General features: G+C 60.5%; 1 protein-coding gene across 2 annotated transcripts in view; it reads left to right on the top strand.

Annotated features, from left to right (window-relative positions):
* The window catches only part of SLC9A3R2 (SLC9A3 regulator 2), a 33,663-nt gene that overhangs the window by 824 nt on the left and 15,742 nt on the right, over window positions 1-17,097 (top strand). For both annotated transcript variants that reach the window (XM_030958337.1, XM_030958336.1), the window contains exon 2: window positions 3,511-3,768. In XM_030958337.1, coding sequence (XP_030814197.1) covers window positions 3,511-3,768 — 258 coding nt within the window. The remainder of the gene's footprint in view (window positions 1-3,510; window positions 3,769-17,097) is intronic.

The following is a 17,097-nucleotide window of genomic DNA, read 5'->3' as shown; positions in this document are numbered from 1 at the left end:
CAGAGAGCGATAGGGCTCGGAGGGGAGCCGTGGCTCTTCCTGACCACGCTGGGACCGGGCAGCTCCAAGGGTGCTGTTTCTGCTCCCACAGAAGCTGTTTCGGGCTGTGGCATTTTCTCCTTGTAAAACTGAAACTTACATTTGTCAAACAATTTAGTGTAAAAAAACCAAGAAATGCGGAAAAAAACAAGCAATGAGAACAAAAACAAACAAGCAGCGAGGTTCAAGCTGCTCCAGTCCTGCTGGGCACTCGGAGCCTGGCAGGGGCACAATTTGCCTCGTGGTTTGTGGGGCTCTGCAGGATTTGGTGTTTTAGTAACTTAAAACATCTGCTCAGCCCCGCTGCCAGCACTGCAGGGGACAGAGGTGGGATGTGCCTCGACCCCACAGAGTTTTGGGGGGCTCTGTGTTCCCAGACCTCACCCCAAGTGTGGATGCTGCTGGGCTGAAGGGGAAGCTGATCCTTCCAGGTGGCTCCAATAAAGCCCCGTGTGCTCCTCTCATGAGCCTGGTGGGGTTTGGTGGCTAACTGAGCTTGTTTTGGTGCTCTGAGCCAGCCGTGTGAAAGTTGATGTTTGTCCTGAGTGCGATTTCAAACCCCTTGAAGGAGGATCCCCATCTTTGATGTGGCTGGGCAGGAAGGAGAGCTGTGTTCCTGTGGTGCCTTGGAAGCCACCAGAGCTCCCTGCTGGCGCTGGGCTGCTGGGGACGGGCGATAGCGGAGCCAGCTGCGCCTTTGAAACGTGCTGGGGCTTCCCAGTAGGTCAAGTGAAATGAGAGGGGGAAATTTCTCTTTCTTCCTTTTTTTTTTTTTTTTTTTTTGTTTGTTTGTTTGTTTTTGTTTTTGCTGCTGGCGGCAGGATGGAGCGCTGGGACTGGCTGGCTGCTGCAGAGCAGTGATTGGAACAGGGTGTCCCATCCAGGAGCTTGGTGCCCGCTGTGGCACTGGGAACTGTGAGAGTGCCAGTGGTGGGAGCCCTGCCTGCTCTGGGATCACCGTTTTCCTGCCTCAATGCCACAAGAAGCTCTTCCTTCCCCCAAAAGCACTGATGGGCCGTGGTGAGGGCGATGCCCTGACGGGTCACACGATGGCTCTGAGCAGCCACCTCACTGTGGCCCTTGCTCTGCTGCTCCTTGCCCAGCCTTGAACAAGTAACACTTCTCCATGTGCATAGGGGAGCCCGCAGCACACAAGGCCTCGCTGGTTGGGTGTAACTGTGTTTCCAGCTGAAGCTGGCAGCATTTTTGTCTTTGTTCTCCGTTTTTTTTCTTGGCCATGCCCAAGGAGCGAAGGCAGTGCATGCTCTGTCTCAGGCTTGCATCCTGGGCTCCTCGGAACCGGGCAGAGCCGCAGCTCCTGAGCACAGAAATGCTCCTGGTGCCCGGGGAGCCGGGCAGCATGGAGCAGGGCATGGGCACCTCTGTGGGAGCTGCTGCTGCTGCTGGTGGCACCGTGAGTCCTTCCTGGGCGCTGCTGTTTGGCAAGGGTGGCGGGGCTGGCGCTGCCGGGCTGGCGCTGCCGTCGCAGGGGTAAAGTCTGCCTGGGTGGAGCTGCGGAAATGGTGGGGCTGGCTCGGGTGCTGAGGAGATCCCAGATGAGCAGGGCAGGCTGCATTGTCTCCAGAAGCCTGCGGGACTCCAGGCTGGGAGCATGGCTCGCAAGCGGGTACGGTGCTGGGCAGGCGCTCGCCGGGGGCTGCTGCTTTGCCTCCCACCTCTCTGCTCTGTCCCCAGGGAGATCTGCTGCCTTGGGGGGCTCCTCACAGCTCCTTCTGCTCGTCCTGCTCGTGGGGAGGGGGCAAGGGGCTGCTCTGTGCCCCTCTCCATCCCTGCCTGGCTCAGCCCCCGGCACTCGTGGGACCTTTGCTCCATCGCTGCTCTCGCTGTGGCTGTTGGGGGGCTCGGCCATGGGGTGAGCCCAGCACTGCTCCACGCCAGCTTTGGACCCTTTTGTGGACCCTCAGAGTTTCTCTGCAGTCTGTGGGACCCCTGTGATCCCCTGTGCTGCCTGGAGCACCCGAACTGCCGGCTCTGGGGGTGTCCCTGCACGGCCAGCACCTTCCCCGTCCGCGTCTTTGCTGCCGTGCTTTGGCTGTCGCTGCTGCTGCCAGGTCCCCTCTGGAGAAGTGTCCCTGCACAGGCACTGCTGGTGGCAGATGGAAATGGATCTGAACGGGAGCAGATGGATTTTCTGGGCCTGATGGATCAGCACCCTCCAGGCTGGTTACAGGAGGGAGCCCAGATCGCTGCCGTGCAGGCAGGGGCTGCAGTGGATGAGTTGGTTCAGCCCTGGCTGCAGCCTGTACATTTCTTACAGGCTGGTTTTTTTCTTGTTTGCAGATACCGGCTCTGTTGACCTTGAGTGGAGCTCGCAGGGAGTAAATAAATGCTGGTTAATTGCGTATTAGGCTCGTTTGTCGCTCTAACCTTGGTGTGTCTGGCCGCTGTGACCTAGATCAGAGCAGGAGCCCTTCAAGGAGCCCTGGGCTGCTTTTGGGGGGTTCCCAGCACGTCTGGGGTGTTCAGGGCCGCCCCATGGCTGGGGATGGCGGCTGAGCAGCACTGCCAGCAATGCCACCCCTCCTCCTTCTCGAGATGAAGGCCTGTGCAGGGAGGAGGTGCCCTCGGCAGCTGCCAGCAGTCAGTCTGGAGGTGGTTTCCCTGTGGATGTTCTGGGTTTTCCCTGTCTCCATCCCAGCCTGCTCTGGAGGGATTTACCCCCTGCCTGGCTGTGGGATCAGCTCCTCCTGGCTCTCTGCAGTGTCAGTGCCTGTCGGAGCCTCTGCCAGTCCCTGATCCTGCAAAGGAGCCGGGCACAGCAGGACAGTGTCCCCATTCAGCCCTGCTGGAGCTGGATCCTGCCAGGGACGGGCTCATCTCCCGCTCCCAGCACTGGCTCCCCTCTTCTCTGCTGGTTCCCAGCACGGGCTGGGGATGGATGCATGGATTGGGCTGTTGGCTTCCTAAATCTACCCCCAGCCTGCACAATGGTGTGGTGGGGACAGTCCAGCACCTGACTGCCCACATTGGTGCTTGGAGCTTTCCTGTGCCCCCTGGCTCGTGCCCTGCCCTGGGTATGGGAGTAGAAGGACACCCTGGATTGAGGAGATGAAGGTGTTTGCTTGGAGGGACAGACTGGGCTGTCCCTGCATAGGACAATGCCAGACAGAGGGTTGCTGATGCTAGAGGGGCAGTGCCAGCCTTTGGAAGCTCTTGACTGAGCAGGAGGCCATCCCAGGTAGCTGGGCAGGGTGATCCTGGGTGATGTGAGCAGAGCTGCTGTGTGGCTGCAGGACCTGGGCTGGAAGAGATCCCCAGGGATCTCCCAGAGCTGCGTCCTTGCCCTTTCTGCCCCATCACTGGTAGCTGGGAGCTAAAGCATAACCCTTTACCTAGCCTGGAGCTGCAGCTCTGGGGGGAGCTGATGGCCCTTGGGTGCTGCTGATGGCCCTTGGGTGCCACCCCTGAATGTCCCCTGGGCTCCAGCTGAGCCGTCCCTGTCGTCCCCAGGTCGTGCAGCGCATCAAGGCCGTGGAGACGGAGACGCGGCTGCTGGTGGTGGACAAGGAGACGGACGAGTACCTGTGCAGCCTGCGGCTCACCTGCACCGAGGACATGGTGCACAACGGCATCCTGCTGGGCTCGGCAGTGCCCCCTGCCAAGGGCCTGCCCAGCGACAACGGCGAGCTCTGGAAGCCGCAGCTGGATCTGAGCGGGGGCAGCCTGCAGAGGCATTCCCACAGCTTCTCCTCGCACGGCAGCAGGAAGGTGAGCGGGGCTGTGGGGAGCGCGTGGGACCCCCTGGGATCTCCTTCCTCCTTGGGCACGGCTTGTCCCATCAGAGAAAACGCTTCTGTGTGTGATTGTCACCCTGGGGAGCTCCGGTGTCCCTGTGGAATCTCTCACTCCAGGCAGCACTGGCTGTTGGGGGCCGTGCATTCCCTTCCCTCCAGTGTCCCCGAGGGTCTCCTGAGCTCCTGGGGGGCTCTGGGCGGCTGCCAGTCCTGGGGACAGTGACCCCACAGTGCCTCAGCCAAGGCTGGTGTCCCAGCCTGGGTCTCAGGCTGCCCAGAGCAGGGCTGTGGCCAAGCTGGAGCTCATGAATGAGCTTCTCTCCCTCCATTCTTAGCCGGAGGGAGGGAACATCTGGGCTGAACGTGTTCGCAGCTTTTTGCTGAAATAGGAAGTTAATTGGCTCTTTTCAAGCGGCCTGGGTCTGGCCTGGGACTCGGCACTAAGTGCCTTTTATTGGTAAACTCCTTTCCAGAAGGGAAGGAATTCGGGGTGGAACAGGTCCAGTTTCCATGGCTGCGGGGCTGGAGCCGGCGCCGGCAGGAGCGGGGCTGATAGCGGGGCTGGCTGGGGCTGTGGGGCTGGCAGAGCTGCCTGGGTGCTGTGTGCTGTGTGCCCTGCTCCACGGCCATCTGTGCCCTCCCATCCCTGTCCCCCTGTCCCGTGCTTGCTGCTCTGGGCTGCTCGACAGCCTCTTCAGCACGGAGCTGCTGGGCATCCCCTCCTCCTCCTCCCTGGGGCCCTGCAGGGGCTGCACTGCCAGCTCGGTCTCTGTCCCCTCACTGGGGATGCTGGCCCAGAGGTGGCCACTGGGCTGCCAGGAGGAGATCCATGGGGAAGTCAGGAAAGCACTGTGTCCTCAGGAGCCCCCCGTGCAGAAACCCCCGTGCAGACAAGGGGTGATGCTGGTGTGAGGCAGCAGAGGGGCTCCCACCTCTGGTGTTTCCCTCTGGAGCTGTTTGGAGTCTTGCAGAGAAGCCTCCCCCTTCCCTGAGCCAGCCTTGGAAGCTGTGCTTTATTTTCCTTTATTCCCTGCCTGGTTTGAAGCTCTGTGTGTGTGAGGGTGGTGCTGGCTGTGTTTCCCCAGGGCTGCAGCCCCCTGGGACAGGAACCATTCCCAGGGACAGGGTGGCTCTCACCCGGGGCATTTCCTGCCCTGTTCCCTGCGCTGGTCGGGCTCCAGCAGCAGGAGCTGACGGGAAGCCAGGCCGGGGAACAGGACGGTCCTTTCCGGCCTTTGGGCTGTGGCTCCTCCGAGGAGAGGGTGGGACAGGGAGAGCAGGGCTGCGAGGGGGGAGGAGAGCCCCTGTTCCCCCCAGAGGGGCTTTTCCTGGGCACTCGCTGTGCTGGACAAGGGGAGCTGGCTCCAGGGGTGATTCTCCCCTCGTGGGGATGGGGTTGGGCTGCTGAGCGCCTTGGCGTGGTTTGTTCCTGCCCCGGCCGCTCTCAGGAGAGCTGGGCACTGCCAGCTGTCCTGCCAAGGTCACTTCTCCATGCCAGAGCCGTGTGTGACTCTGGGTGAGGTCAGGGGTGGCCGGAGCAGCAGGACCTGCATCCTGCTCCTGTGCCTTGCTCAAGGTGGTGAAACCTGCCCCAGGCTCCTGCTCTGGTTGCTGGGTCCCTCTTGCAGGCTGCCAGAGCAGCAGGAGGCCAGGGCATGGTGCAGAAGGGGTGGTGGGCCCTGATTTCTGCCCTGCACCGTGTCCCCCCATGGGGCAGCTCGAGCCTGACCCTGACCCAGCGGCTCACAGGCACTGGAATGTGCAGCTCCTGAGTGTGCGGGGTTTTTGGGAGGTTGCTGCTGCTGCAGTGAGGCTGGGATACACCCAGGGATTTGTCACCAGCCAGATTTAGGGCTTTTCTGAGCTTTCCTGGAGGCGTGCAGTGAAGGAGAGGAGGCAGCTCCTTCCCCCTGCAGACCTGTGGCCCCAGGCTGTCCCTGTGGGAGCTGGGGCTGCTGCTCCAGGCTGCTCCAGGGAGCTGCATTTTTGTCAGCAGCGTTTGTTTATAGAAAGCCTGGAGTTTTCCTGGATTGGAGGCCGGGGTTGTTCCGGGCAGCCTGAGGAGAGGAGCAGCTGAAACAAAACCAGGAGGGAAATCTGGTGCTGTGATGGAGCAGGGAGGGTGGGCACAGCCCTGCCACCCGCCCGGAGCTGCCCTGGGTGGGGAGGTCACCGTGCACCCCGGCAGGGAGCTGTGCCCAGCACCTCGTGCTCCAGGAACCTCGGTGATGCCATGAATAATTCAGCATGTGTTTAAAATCCTGCCCGGGGAGCAGGTCAGCAGGGCTGGCAGCCAGCAGCTGTGCCTGTCACAGCTCTGCTGTCCCCTGTGTGGCTGTGGTGGCACAGGGAGCCAGGGCTGCCCTGCCCTGACCCACAGCATTGTGCCCATTCCTGTCTCTGCTGGGCTGGGGGGGTTTGTCCCACTCTGTCCCCTGGCAGGGCACGTGTCCCCCGTGCCAGGTGCTCCCCTGTCCCCAGCAGGCTCTGGTGGCCACCCGGCTGTTCCCAGGGCTCTGGCTGTGCCCTGCCTGGGGTGCACAGGTGGGTTTGGGGGTCCCAGCGTGCCAGGGCTGCTCTGGGTGCTGGCTGTGAGCTGCTTTAGTGGCAAAGGTGCCTTTGGGCCGTGGCTGGCTGTGATTCCTCACCTGGGCTGGTGGTGTGGAAAAGGCAGGGGAGCTGCAGGGCTGCCAGCACCTCACCTGGGTGCTGCTGCTCCTTCCAGAGGTGTCCGTGGTGGGCAGGTGTCCTGGCAGCACCTTTGCATGGCTGTGGCTCTGCTGTCCCACTCCTGCTGGGCACTGGGACCCCGTTATGGCCATTAGGGGTGTCCTTGGGACTTGCTGCCTTCTCCAGGTGTGTTTGTAGGAGAAACAAGGGCAACAGCAAAGCCAGAGAGGCGTTGAGGGTGATGCAATTCCCTTCCTTCATGCTCTGGTCTGCAGGGGGTGGGTGTGCAAAGGGACCTTTACAACCTTGGGGAAGGATAAACTTCTCCAGGGTTTATCCTTTGGAGGACAGACCCACATCTTGGCGCTGCTGGATTCAAGCCTGTTGAGTCTGGGAATTGTAATGGGGGGAATTAGTGGCTGGTTGTGCTGGGGAGGGATGTGTCACCTGAGGATCACTGCTGGCAGGAACTGGAGGAGCGTGATGGTGGCAGGATGGTGTCCCTGGGGTGACAGGGGAGTGGTGGCAGCTCCTGAACCCCTGTGTGTGTCTGGGGCCAGCTGTGCTGCTCTCTGAAGGACGAGGGACCAGGTGTGGGGTCAGTGCTGACCTCGAGGCAGTCAATATTTACCCTTCTCTTTGGGCCAGGAGTAAGAGCTTGTGTCTGTTGCAAATAAACCCCTCGTGCTGTGATGTCTCCTGCCTCAGCTCTGTGAGGGGAGTAACTCAGGACAGATGTCTCTGGAGCACTTTGCCAGCTCAGCTGAGGCCCAAAATTTAGGGCTTGTAGAATAACCACAGAGATGTAATAAAACCAAACATGAGCAGAAATGTCTGCAGCAATTATGCAATTTAAAAAAAATAAATAAGTGGATGGTTTGTATTAAAGCACTTCCCTGCAGCATCTCCCACTGCCCGCGGCAGGCTGGGCGCTGCGGGAGCGGGAGGTGGGAAGGGTGGCACAGCTCAGCCCTGGCACAGCTCAGCCCTGGCACAGCCCAGCCCTGGCACTGCCTGGTGAGGCTCCTGCTGGGCAGGGAGAGCTGTGGGGAACCCTCTGTGTCCCAGTGCATTCCTGCCCTTCCCACAGCAGCTGCTGTTGGGGATGCTGGGTCTGAGAGGGCAGAGATGAGGGGAAGCTGTGTTGGTGCCACCCTGGGGGCTCTGCCCATTTCTGCTTTAAAAAAAAAACCCTTTGCAAAGCCAACTGTGCACCTGCAGTGTGGAGCTGCCCCTGCCTGAGGACACGGATGGGGTGGATGAGGAAGGGAAGGTGCCTGGAGAGGCTCTGCCAGCCCCAGGGTCCCTGCCGTGTGTCCGTGAGGGTCTGTGTGGGTGGGAGCTCGGCCAGGAGCAGCACAGGGCTCCCTGGCTTTGGGATCTCCATGCCGAGCAGCAGCAGCAGTCGGGCGGGGCTGTGGCACGCCCTGCTGACCCCGCTGCATTATTGATGTCCCCGGGCTGTGGCATCGCGTGTCACCGGCTGGGGGTGGGCTCGGCAGCGGCTCCAGCTCCGCACATCGGCACCGGGGGCTGGGACACCTGGGGATGGCACCTCCTCGTCCCTGGGGATGGCACCTCCTCGTCCCTGGGGATGCACCTCCTCATCCCCGGGGATGGCACATCCTCGTCCCTGGGGATGGCACCTCCTCATCCCTGGGGATGCACATCCTCATCCCTGGGGATGGCACCTCCTCGTCCCTGGGGATGCACCTCCTCATCCCTGGGCATGCACCTCCTCATCCCTGGGGATGGCACCTCCTCGTCCCTGGGGATGGCACCTCCTCATCCCTGGGGATGGCACCTCCTCATCCCTGGGGATGGCACCTCCTCATCCCTGGGGATAGCACCTCCTCATCCCTGGGGATGCACATCCTCATCCCTGGGGATGGCACCTCCTCATCCCTGGGGATAGCACCTCCTCATCCCTGGGGATGGCACCTCCTCGTCCCTGGGGATGGCACCTCCTCATCCCTGGGGATGGCACCTCCTCATCCCTGGGGATGGCACCTCCTCATCCCTGGGGATGCACCTCCTCGTCCCTGGGGATGGCACCTCCTCGTCCCTAGAAGTGCCAGGGCCAGGCTGGACCCAACCTGGGATAATGGAGGTGTCTGAGTGAGATGGACTGGGAGCTCCCTTCCCGTTGTTAGGAAAATTAAACACCCGAGGTTTATGTCCAAAAAGGAGACAGAGGAGTGCTTTTTGGCTTTATTTGAATACAGGGAGAGGCCATTCCCCTGGGATCTCTCCAATTTTTGGAGCATGCAGCCTCCTTTTTATCCCAATTTCCCAGCTGCATTTCCCGTCTCTCCCCATTTCTGAGGTACTTGAGAGGTACAGACTTCCCAGCACACCTGATCCCAAAGATTTCCCTCTAATGTATGACCCTCCCTTTTCATTTTTAATTCTTACAGAATTTAGGGTTTTTTCCCCATTGGCTGAAGTACTTGAGAGGTTCAGACTTCCCAATACACCTGATACTGAAGATTTCCCAAAGATTTCGCTCTAATGTAGAACCCTCCCTTTTCATTTTTAATTCTTATGAAATTTAGGGGTTTCCCTTCCCCATTGCTTCTTTCATCTTTCAATGTCTAATTTCATTCATCAACAAACCGAAAGTTTATTTGTAAAAGCAAATCTCTTTTTCCATCCATCAATCAGTGGAATCCTTCCCATTGTTTCTTTGATCTCCCAGTGCTGGTTTTACCTACCAGCAGACCCAGAGTTTGTTTGTAAAGACAAATCTGCTATTCCTCTCACCATCCCAGGATCCTGTGATGGTTTTGGGGCGCTGGTGCTGCTGCAGGGGCTGCACATCCCCGAGCCCTGCGGGGTGGGGCAGCCCCAGCCCCGGTGCCTGTCCCTGTGTGCTGATCCCCTTCCCTCTGGTGCAGTTTTTGGTGAGTTTGGGGCTGCCCGTGGGATCCCTGCAGCTCCGTTTGGATCAGCAGCACTCGGAGGAGGTGCAGGCAGGGACCTGAGCCCAATCCTGCTGGAAATGTTCTGGCGCAGGTTTTCCTCTTCTGACCATTGGTGTCAGAGCTGAAACACCTCCTGGGAACGGGCTGGGTGGTAATTACAGCTGTGGCTGCGTGGAAATGGGAGCAGCTTGTTCGCTGCTCCTGCCCAGGGATTTGCTCCTGTTCGCTGCTCCTGCCCAGGGATTTGCTCCTGTTTGCTGCTCCTGCCCAGGGATTTGCTCCTGTTTGCTGCTCCTGCCCCGGGGGGTGCGGGCTGGAGGAGCCCGGCAGGGCGAGCCCAGGGTCCTGCATCCTCCCGGTGCTGCGGGATGGGGATGGATGCCCAAAGCTTCCCTTTGCAGGGCTGGGCAGGGCTGGACAGGCAGTTCCGCTCCAGACTGCCCTGCAGAACGGGCTGGGGGCTGTTTCGATGCCTGGACAGACAATCCCGCTCCAGACTGCCCTGCAGAACGGGCTGGGGGCTGTTTCGGTGCCAGGACAGACAATCCCGCTCCAGACTGCCCTGCAGAACGGGCTGGGGGCTGTTTCGGTGCCAGGACAGGCAGTTCCCGCTCCAGACTGCCCTGCAGAACGGGCTGGGGGCTGTTTCGGTGCCAGGACAGACAATCCCGCTCCAGACTGCCCTGCAGAACGGGCTGGGGGCTGTTTCGGCGCCGGGGCAGCGCAGGAAGCCCCTCCCGGGGAGGAGAGCATCCACCCCGCGGCACGAACTTCCTCCCCGCGGTATTTTTAGTGAAACACAAAGCGGGCGGGAGGCAGATTAGCATCGGGAGGAGCCGTGCCCTGCCAAGAGCCTTTGTTCCCGGAGCCACGGGCTGCCCAGGGGACCGAGGGGTCACCCCGGGACCCCCCAGCTCCCCGGGAAGGGGAGGGATGCTGCCCCAGCCCCAACTGGGGATGCTCAGGGTGGTCCAGCTGGTGCTGATCCCTTCTGCATCCCCCAGTAATCAAAAACTTTCCCTGGGAACGATTGGGAGGCTGATACTGAGCGGGAGCTGCTGGAAGTGCAGCTCTCCCTCCCTCCCCAGCCCCCTCGGCTCGCAGGGATGGGCTCCAGCAGCTTTCCTTCAAACCCAGCCCCGCTCACTCGTGGGCTCCCGGCCAGCTGTGGATGGTTCTGTTCAATGGCAGAGCTATTAAATGGTTTAGAATAAATTAAAAAATCTTCTGGCAGCGGCGGGGCCCCGCGCGTGTGCCCTGGCAGCTGCACAGAGCCTCTGCTGTGCCTCTGCTCCGTCCCCTGGAGCTGCTCCAGCCTGCTCGGCCCCGGGGGCTCCGCATGGCACAGGAAACCTCCCGGCAGTACTGGGCCTGGGCTGGGTTTTCTTGTGGGTCCTCTCTTGGTTCCTGGGAGCCAGTCGTGGAGAAGGGGATGTGCCGCTGGTTCCCAGCTGTTTGTGCAGGGCTGTCCCAGAGGGATAAATCAGCCCCTGGGGGTGCTGTGGCTGTGGGGGGGTCCCAGCTCGTGACGGTGGTCACAAGGGTGTTTGGGTGAGGGAAGAGACGAGATCTTTGACTCCATTACAGAAGGCTTGATTTATTATTTTATGATATATACATATACTATACAAAAAAGAAAAAGAAAGGAGAGTTTCTAGAAGCTGCTAAGCTAAGAAAAGTCGAGAATGATAACACGCAAGCTGGCTTTGACAGACTCCCAGAGCTAGCTCTGCTGTGGCTGGTCACTGAACTAAAACATCCACACTAGAGCCAATCACAGATCTACCTGTTGCATTCTACAGCAGCAGACAATCTATTGTTTACATCTTGTTGCTGAAACTCTCAGCTTCAGCAGGAAAAATCTTGAGGGAAATTTTTTCACAAAAGAAATGTCTGTGACACCAGCTCCTCCTGCTCCCGCCCTGGGGCTGTGGGGTCGCTGGTGGGGAATGGAAACACGGGGGGCAGAGGTGCCCCTGCTGCTGATTCCAGTGTGAACCCCCAGGCTGGAGGGGGCCAAGGCTTCCACACACACCTGACTGGCAAAAGAGGTTCCAAAGAGCTCCTTTTAACCATCCCTTGAGTGCTCACAGCCCTGACAATGTGGCATCACTTCTGTGTTGGTCATTCCTGCCCTCCAGGCTGGGGGAATGGGGGGAATGATGTACCCAGTGCTGTAAAAGAGCTCAGGGTGTAGTGAAGGTCTGTTCTGAGCTGGTTTTGTCTCCCAGTCCTTTGCTCTGTCTCTGGATATGGAGATTTTACAGGCACTGCTGGTGGGAGACTCCAGGCCGGGATATGAGAGAGCAAAAATTAAACTTGCAGTCAGTAGAGGCTTTCTCCAGATCCACAGGTCTCTATAAATAAGGAATTGAACCTCAAGCTGTTGACATAATTCTTTCTGGCAAGATCCGTATTGCAATTTAATTTCATTACATTTTGCCTGGACTCCTGAGTGTTTTGGTTCCATTGCTGTGCACGTTCAGACCACATCCAGACCTGGAGCTGGAGTTTGTTGGCTCAGTGTCTCTCTTTTCCCACTGAAGCTTTGCAGGAGTTTGTTTCCAGGTACAATAAGCTGGTGTGGGATGTTTGTTTAGTGGTGAGCCTGTGAAAGCCAAACTTTAGTCGTTCTATGAGCACTGGGAAGGGGAGAAAGACAATTCCCTGCAGGTGCCAGTGCTGTGGAAGCGTGAGAGGCTGCTCAGTGGGCAGAGAATTCTGGAATGGTTTGGGTTGGAAGGGGCAGGTCAGTTAATCCACCCCCTTCCACCATCCCAGGCTGCTCCAAGCCCAGCCTGGCCCTGGGCACTGCCAGGGATCCAGGGGCAGCCCCAGCTGCTCTGGGCACCCTGTGCCAGGGCTGCCCACCCTGCCAGGGAACAATTCCCAATGCCCAATATCCCATCCATCCCTGCCCTCTGGCACTGGGAGCCATTCCCTGTGTCCTGTCCCTCCATCCTTGTCCCCAGTCCCTCTGCAGCTCTCCTGGAGCCCCTTCAGGCCCTGCCAGGGCTCTGAGCTCTGCCTGGAGCTCCTCCCCTCCAGGCTGCACAGTTTGGGCTGCCTGGCTGTGGTTCTTTCCCCTGGGAGGGTGTCCAGCCTGGCACTGAGCTGTCCCAGGGATGCTTGGGGAAGGAGCAGCAGTGCCTGGCTGTCCAGATGTGTTCCTGGGCCTCTCCATCCCCAGCTGCTGGGAGCGGGGTCGCTGCCTGCCCAGGCAGAGCCTGCCCTGCTGCCCCTGGGCTGTTCTGGGATTAAACCCTCTCATGGAATTACAGGGACTAATCCCCCTAAAGCCACCAGCAGCACAAAGGGGGCAGGGAGGGCTGATCCCCCTGCTCCAGCCTTGCCAGGCTGAGCTCCCAGCACCCCTGGGGACGTGGCCCTGGCACCCGGCTGAGCTGGCACTGCCAGGCTGTGCCAGGCAACTTCATTGCGCTGCTGCTGTGCCCTGGGCAGGGGCTGCAGGGGCTCTGCCCAACCCCTGGCACCTCCTCCTGCCCCGTGGGGCTCCTTCCCACCACACCAGCAGCCCCTCACAGGCAGCCAGAGGCCATGCCAGGTAAATCAGTTCACTCTGGCTGTTGGTGGTTAGCAGGATTTAATTAAGACAGGCCCTAATTAGCTGTAAGCGGGTGAGTAGCCGGCTTTGCCTGGAAGAGTTCCCTGCCCCTGCCTGGCAGCTGGGCTGAGCCAGGGGGATGTGAGACCCTGTTTGGTGCTGGGGTGTGGGGATGAAGTCCCCTGGGAGGGGCTGATGGGTTGTGCTGGGCCCCCAGATCCCTCTTTGGGGTTTTTCTGGGGGCTCTGTGTCCCCCCTGGCACAGGCAGGGATGGCAGCGTGCCCAGCACCCCAGGACTGGCCCTGGCACCCCCTTCACCCCAGGTTTATCAGCAGGAGCAGCTGGCCCTGGCTCTGGGGTTATCTCAGAGATCCTCCCTGCCCCAGGAACCTCTGTGTGTGCTCTGCCCAGGGCTCCAGGGGCCACCCCAGCCCTTATCTGCCCTGCCCTGTTCAGCTGGAGATAAGCTCAGCTCCCTGCCAAGGGGCATCCCTTGTTTCAAGGAGCTTGGGTTAAGAAATGTCATTTCTGGAGCTTGGCAGAGGAGCCGCGGTGGTCCCTGATGATCCCTTCAGGTCCTGGGTTGATCCTGGGGCCTGATCAGATGGGATCGCTCGGGTTGATGCTGGGTCGGTCCCGAGTGCCCCAGCAGTGCTGTGGGATGCAGCTGGGGCCAGCATTGTGCAATGGGGGCACTGACAGCAGGGTTGACTGCTGGCTGGGGAGGTCAAGGGGAGGCTCTGGGTGCTGTGCCCAGCCCAGCAGATCCTGTGCAGGAGCTGTGACCTCAGGGTTTTTGGGACAGGGGAGCAGCTCAGTGTGGAGCCGAGGGCTGGGGCTGAGCCCCCTCACCCCCCTGCTGCTGTCTGGAAAAGGGGGGCACCCCTGCATGTTTGATTGCAGGGCTCCTGAGCACAAAGGGCCCCTCTCACACCGGGTGACCCCAGGGGGGTGCCCTGAGCTGCCTTTGCTCTCACACCAGGAATGCAGAGGATGTTTGGAGCCCTCCCCCTGCCCCATTTCCTCCAGCCAGCTGGGCTGCCCGGCCAAGACAAATATTGGGAGTAAACTCTTGAACTTCCCTGGGCCCAGCAGTCACAGAGCAGAGCCTGTTCTGGGGCAGGGGCCGGGCTGGGGGTGCAGATGGGTGCAGAGTGCCAGGGGGGCAGAGCAGGAGGGGAAAGCAGCCCCAAAGGGACAGCAGGATGCTTGTGCCTTCCTTCCCAGCCTGCCTGTGCTGTGCTGGGCTCTGCCAGGCTGAGTGCAGCACCCGTGGCCTCTTCCTCTGGGGTTTGGGGGCTCGTGGAGGGGACCAGGGTCTGTGTCCTTGCTGGTCTGTGGTGCAGAACAGTTTCCCCATTCTGTATGAGATGCCTGACTAACAGCTGGCTTTCTGCAGGGCACTGGGGTTGCACCCTGTCCCTAAAAGTCAGGGCAGGTCTTGGTGGGTTTGAGCAGTGGGTGCTGGCCCTGGTGGGGTTTGCTGTGTGGTGACCCCGGTCCCACAGCCCTGGCACGGGGCGAAGCAGCAGGACAGAGCCTGAGCAGCCTCAGTCCTTGGGGAAAACCTTTCCTTTCCCAAAACCTCCCTGTCCCGGCGTGTTCTGGGGGTGGGAGGTGCTCCCTGCAGTATCCCAGAGCCCCCTCCAGCTCCAGGGGTTTTCCTGGGAGCCCTCGGTGCTGCAGCGCTGGATTCCTGCTCTGACCCCAGGGCACTGCAGGGCAGGAATGGGGCCAGCCTCCACCAGTGTTTGGTGATTGCTCGAGGCCTGGCCTCCAAAAGCAGCTGGGGAGGCCAAAGGGGGCTGGGCAGAGCCTGGAGGTGCCTGGTTCCAGCACAGACCTGGGTGAAATCAGGGCTAGGCTGGGCTGGGAGCCGTGCCTGGCTCTGCCCTGAGCAGGGGGCTCTGTTTGGGGTGAGCCATTGGGGTGGCAGGGCTCTGGTTTGGGGTGTCCCAGAGGGGGACAGGAGCTCTGGTTTGGGTTGTGCCATTGGGGGTGGCACTGCTCTGGTTTGGGGTTTCACAGGATGGGACAGGAGCTCTGGTTTGGGGTTTCACAGGGTGGGGCAGGAGCTCTGGTTTGGGGTTTCACAGGATGGGACAGGAGCTCTGGTTTGGGGTGTCACAGGATGGGACAGGAGCTCTGGTTTGGGGTGTCACAGGGTGGGACAGGAGCTCTGGTTTGGGGTGTCACAGGATGGGACAGGAGCTCTGGTTTGGGGTGTCACAGGATGGGACAGGAGCTCTGGTTTGGGGTGTCACAGGGTGGGACAGGAGCTCTGGGCTGCAGCCCCTGTGCAGGGAGGGAGGGAGGGAACACTGTGGGATTGGGGAATTTCATTCCCAACATCTCCCTCTGCCTTCCCATTGTGCAGAGCAATCCTCCTCTGGCCTGGGGGGTCATGCTGAGCGTGGGAAGGAGATTTTCCCCTGCTCCAGCAGCTCCAGCCCTGCTCACTGACCAAGGATTTATTAATAATAAATCCAAGGATTTATTCCCTTTTGCTCTCTTCCCTCCCACCCAGCAGAAACCAGATCCCTGTGGATCTGCTGAGGTCCCTTTCAATCCAGAGTGGAGATTCCACGTTTCTCCTCTTGGACCATCCCCAGCCTGCCAGGAGCCCCATTTCTGCCCCACATCAGCCTGGAGCCGATCCCCGTGGAGCAGAGGAGCTCTGTGGTGCCCTGGCTGTGTGTTCCCTTGGCAGAGCCTGCTGGAAAAGTTGTCTCTGTCCGTGCAAACACGTGCACGTGGCACTTTCTGCCTCCTCCATCCTCCCTCCCTCCCTCCCTCTCTCCCTGGGCTGGCCCAGCTGCTCCCTGCTCCAGCCAAGCCTGTGCTGCTGCTGCTGCTGCTGCTGCTGGCTCCAGCCCTGCCCGGGGGACAGCGTGGGTGCTCTGCTGCCTCAGCCTGCTCCAGCACCAGCACAGAGGGGGAAAATTGCTGCTTCCCACAGCTGGAGGCTGAGAAACTGCCTGGCAGCTGTGGGGCTGCAGGGAATGGGGATCAGCTCCATCCCTGCTGCACCCAGTGGGGCTGGGCAGGGGTCAGGGGCAGCTCCATCCCTGATTGGGGATCATCTGCACCCTCTGGGGCTGACAGGGGACAGCTCTATCCCTGCTGCACCTTGTGGGGCTGGGCAGGGGACAGGGGACAGCTCCATCCCTGATTGGGGATCAGCTCCATCCCTGCTGCACCCTGTGGGTTTGACAGGGGACAGGGGACAGCTCCATCACTGCTGGGAGATCAGCTCCATCCCTGCTGCACCCTCTGGGGCTGGGCAGAGCTGGTGTCCCCACAGCGGGGCTGTGCCCATCAGGGACCCTCCCTGGGGCTGTCCCCATGGGCACACGAGGTGCCAGGCAGGAGGGGCCCTGCTGAGAGGCCCCTTTGTGCTCAGGGATTGCCCCAAAGCTGCAGGGATGTCGGAGAGGGGCAAATCCAGGCTTACCCCGTGCCTGGGGGCGCGGAGGGCAGGCTGAGCTGGGATTGCTTTGGCAGGAGGATTCCCGCAGTGGAGCCCTGCTGGGGGCTGGGAGGGAAGGGCTTTTGCCAGGGCAGGGCTGGGAGTGGTGCCATGGCACAGCCTGGCGGTGCTGCCACCGCGGGCTGCACCTCGGGCACCTGCCCACATCCTTCCTGCTCCTGTTTTCTCCTGCCTGGCACTTCCGTGGGGTCACAGGGCTCTGGCAGGGCGCTGGCACAGCTCTGCATCCCCCAGCACCTGGCAGTGAGCTGGGCACTTGGGTGGGGGACACAGGGCACTGCAAACCGCTTCCTGCTGCTGCTCTGGTGGCGTGGCATGGTGAAGGCCTCACTGACCTCCTGTGATGACTTTTGCACCACCCTGGCACCCCCACTGTGCCCTCAGCTGTGCCCAAAAGGGCTGCAGGGCTCAGGGAAGTGTCCTGGGGCCAGCAGGACCCTGCTGAGGCTGGGTGCCCACTGTGGGCATCATCCTTCCCCTCCATAGGGAGCTGTGCTGTGAGTCTGGGCTTTCCATGGCATGGCTCATCCTCCTCCTCCTCTCAGGGACTGCCTGAAAAATCAGAAAAATCCCAGGAATATCCAAGTTACCAGGATTATCCCAGGAATATCCATATTTCACCAGGAATTACCCCAGGAATATCCAAATTACCA

Source organism: Camarhynchus parvulus, chromosome 14 (assembly GCF_901933205.1).
Source record: "Camarhynchus parvulus chromosome 14, STF_HiC, whole genome shotgun sequence".
NCBI lineage: Eukaryota > Metazoa > Chordata > Aves > Passeriformes > Thraupidae > Camarhynchus > Camarhynchus parvulus.
This window is presented reverse-complemented; position numbering and strand designations above follow the sequence as displayed.